Source organism: Colletes gigas, unplaced genomic scaffold (assembly GCF_013123115.1).
Source record: "Colletes gigas isolate AHSC1104 unplaced genomic scaffold, ASM1312311v1 Colletes_gigas_Sc00264, whole genome shotgun sequence".
NCBI classification, from domain to species: domain Eukaryota; kingdom Metazoa; phylum Arthropoda; class Insecta; order Hymenoptera; family Colletidae; genus Colletes; species Colletes gigas.
Window position 1 is genome coordinate 1 of NW_025106886.1, and position 3480 is coordinate 3480.

The window sequence follows — 3480 nt, forward strand, 5'->3', positions numbered from 1 at the left end:
AGAGTGCAAAGCACTCTTCCGAAGAACCGTCAACGGGACAAAACCGGACGGTTTATAGTCCGATTGCCCTTGAATCACCCGAGACCGGACGAAGCGTTAGGACAATCGTTCCACATAGCGCTGTCCGCCCTCGCGAGGATGAGGCGTAAATTGGACGCGGATGCGACCCTCGACAGAGAATACTCTGAGTTCCTCGCGGAGTACGAGTCCTTGGGTCACATGACTCGGCTTGAGCCGATTGACCAGAATCGACTGTACATTCCGCATCGAGCGGTCGTACGCACGGAAAGTGCAACGACCAAACTGCGCGTTGTGTTCAATGCAACCAGCAGAACGGTCGGAGGGCGATCCCTAAACGACGTCCTGCATGTCGGACCAAAATTACAGAACGATATCACCTCGGTTTTAACGAGGTGGCGTCTGTATGAGTACGTTCTGGTGGCAGATATCGAGAAGATGTTTCGGCAAATCCTCGTCGCCCCACAGGACCGTCGTTTCCAATGCATCGCATGGCGCGCGTCAAACGACGAAAAGCTCAAAGCCTTCGAATTGAATACCGTAACATACGGTACGGCGTGCGCCCCATATTTAGCGATGCGTACCCTCCTCGAATTAAAGGAACAGGATGGAGAGAGGTATCCTCTCGCCGCTCCGATCCTCGAGAGGGACATATACGTCGACGACGTATTTATGGGAGCGTCCAACAAAACCCTGCTAGAGAAAATTCGCAAGCAAGTCTGCGATCTCCTGCAGGGCGGTGGGTTCAAGTTGAGAAAATGGGCTGGAAACTCCGCGAAATTATTGCGGAACATCCCCCAAGGTGCTCACTCCCACGCCGTAGACCTCACTCTGTTCGACGATTCCGAACTAAAAGTGCTTGGTCTACGATGGATCCCATCCGGAGACTACTTCCATTTCGATCTGCAACGGTTTCAACCGTCTGCGTTACCGATGACAAAAAGAAATTTGTTCTCGGAGATCGCGAAGCTCTTCGATCCCCTCGGCTGGTTATCACCAGTCGTAATCCGTGCAAAAATTCTGATGCAGTCCCAATGGCTGGAGAAAATCCAGTGGGACGACCAAATTTCCACGGACACGCAAAAAACGTGGAACACGTTTTGCAGGGATTGGAGCAGTCTCAAAGAACTAAAATTCCCGAGATGGATCCAATACGGAGCAGACGCAGTTACTGTGGAACTACACGGATTCTGCGATGCATCACTCGCTGCCTATTCGGCCGTCACTTACTTACGTGTGACGACGAAAAATAATGACGTGTTTACGACATTAATCATGGCAAAGACACGAGTGGCTCCGATAAAAACACAGTCTATCCCCGTCCTGGAATTGAATGGGGCTGTGTTACTTTCCGAGCTCATAGTGCACGTGAAACGGTCATTCCCCATAGAAATGAGCCGCATAATCTGCTGGACAGATTCCACGATTGCACTCGCTTGGTTGAAAAAGCATGCGTCGACATGGAAGGTTGTGATAGCCAACCGTGTGTCAAAAATTCAGACCATGCTCCCAAAAGCTGAATGGCGGCACGTTCCCACGCGCTTCAACCCAGCGGATCTGAATTCGCGAGGTGTAGATGCCGCAGAACTCATTCAGTCCGAATTATGGATTTCCGGGCCGAAATGGCTTCGACAATCAGAGGAAAATTGGCCGAAATCGCCAGCCTCGCTCGAGACCGAGGAGGGTAAACGCGTATCGCATACCCTCGTGGCCACTCCGGAAAAGGAATGGAACTTAGTTTTCCGATTTTCCCAATGGAGCAAGCTACAACGTGTGACTGCCTATTGCCTCCGATTCCGGAGGCCGGCGGTCGGAGAACGAAGGTCATTCGATGCAAAAGTTGTCGAAGCAGCGGAAATGCAGCGTGCAACGGAAAGAATTGCACGCTACTTACAGCGTACGCATTTCGCAGAAGAGTACCGGTGCTTGAAAAAGCGCAAGGGAATCCCTGCGACATCTCCTCTAAAGAGCCTAAACCCTTTTCTCGACGATAAGGAAGTCTTACGAGTGGGTGGAAGGTTGGAGAATGCGACGCTTGCATGGGAAACCAAACACCCGATTATCCTGCCGAAACATCATGTGTCTAACATGATAATCAGGCAATGCCACGTGGATACGTTGCACGGGGGTTTACAATTGACCATGTACACGGTGAGACAGAAATTCTGGATCATCGGCTGCCGAAACGCGGCACGCACGGTTATCCACCAATGCATACGATGCGTGAGATGGCAAGCAAATACCTCCACGCAAATCATGCAGGATTTAATACCGGAGCGCAGTCGCGCGGCACGACCTTTCTCAAACTGCGGAGTCGACTACGCGGGACCGTATCGGGTCCGCGACTCCGCCGGTCGTGGGAAAACGGCTCATAAAGCATACATAGCAGTGTTCATCTGCTTCGCTACGAGAGCCGTGCACATCGAACTCGTCCATGATTATACGACGAGTGCATTTCTGGCCGCATTAGACCGATTTATCGCCCGCCGCGGAGTTCCGTCCTGTATGTTCAGTGATAACGGAACGAACTTCGTCGGAGCAGATCGGGAATTGAAGGAACACTTCAATACGGTGTATCAAACTCCAGAAATGCGAACGAAGTGCGGTCAAAAGGGCATTAAGTGGAGGTTTAATCCACCCAGTGCTCCCCACTTTGGTGGTATGCAAGAAGCCGGCGTGAAATCGGTGAAACATCACCTGAAACGCATCATCGGCGAATTTACACCCACAAGCGAGGAAATGCAGACACTCCTCTGCAAGATCGAGGCGAGTTTGAATTCGCGACCGATCGCCGCTTTGAGTGACTGTCCCGAGGATTATGCCCCTCTCACGCCGGGCCACTTCCTAATAGGCAGACCGATGAATGCACTTCCGGTCGAGTCAGTGGAAAAGGAAAATCTCTCGCGGCTTACGCGATGGAGAGCAATCCAGAAATTCCACGAGCAGCTCTGGAAACATTGGACGCGAGATTATCTCACGCACCTCCAGAAACGCTATAAGTGGCGCACCACCCAAGTGCAGTTAAAACCGAATGACTTGGGTTTAGTGCAAAACCCTCTTCTCCCCCCGAATCAATGGGAAATGGGACGTATCGAGGAATCCTTCGACTAAGCGAAAATTAAAATTAAAATCTGTATTCTTTTCACTACGTTCCTTCCCTCACGATCCGGACCACCGTTAGGCGAGGTTTTTTCAAACCTACTCCCCCTAACAGCGTGACTTTACAGAAAACCTCGAGAACCGTGTTTTTCTGTCCTCTAATGTTTCGAATAGCGGACGCGTCGACCTAGAATCTTCCTGGTCGGTCGCGTAACCGAAAACAAACCGGGTGACGAATTGTTTCGGATTTAAACTAAATTTCGAATTTTACTCGATATTTAAACACAGTGAATTGAAGGCATTCCTGACGTCGAATGCAATCAGCAAACAAAACTCCTGCTTTATCCGCGCCACTGTCTGAAA

At 50.7% G+C, this 3480-nt stretch overlaps 1 protein-coding gene across 1 annotated transcript; it reads left to right on the forward strand.

Annotated features, from left to right (window-relative positions):
* The first annotated feature begins 138 nt into the window (after nt 1-138).
* LOC122404379 lies at nt 139-3129 on the forward strand. The gene has a single exon (XM_043408316.1). The coding sequence runs from the start codon at nt 139-141 to the stop codon at nt 3127-3129; it is 2991 nt and encodes a 996-aa protein (XP_043264251.1).
* The last annotated feature ends 351 nt before the right edge of the window (nt 3130-3480 follow it).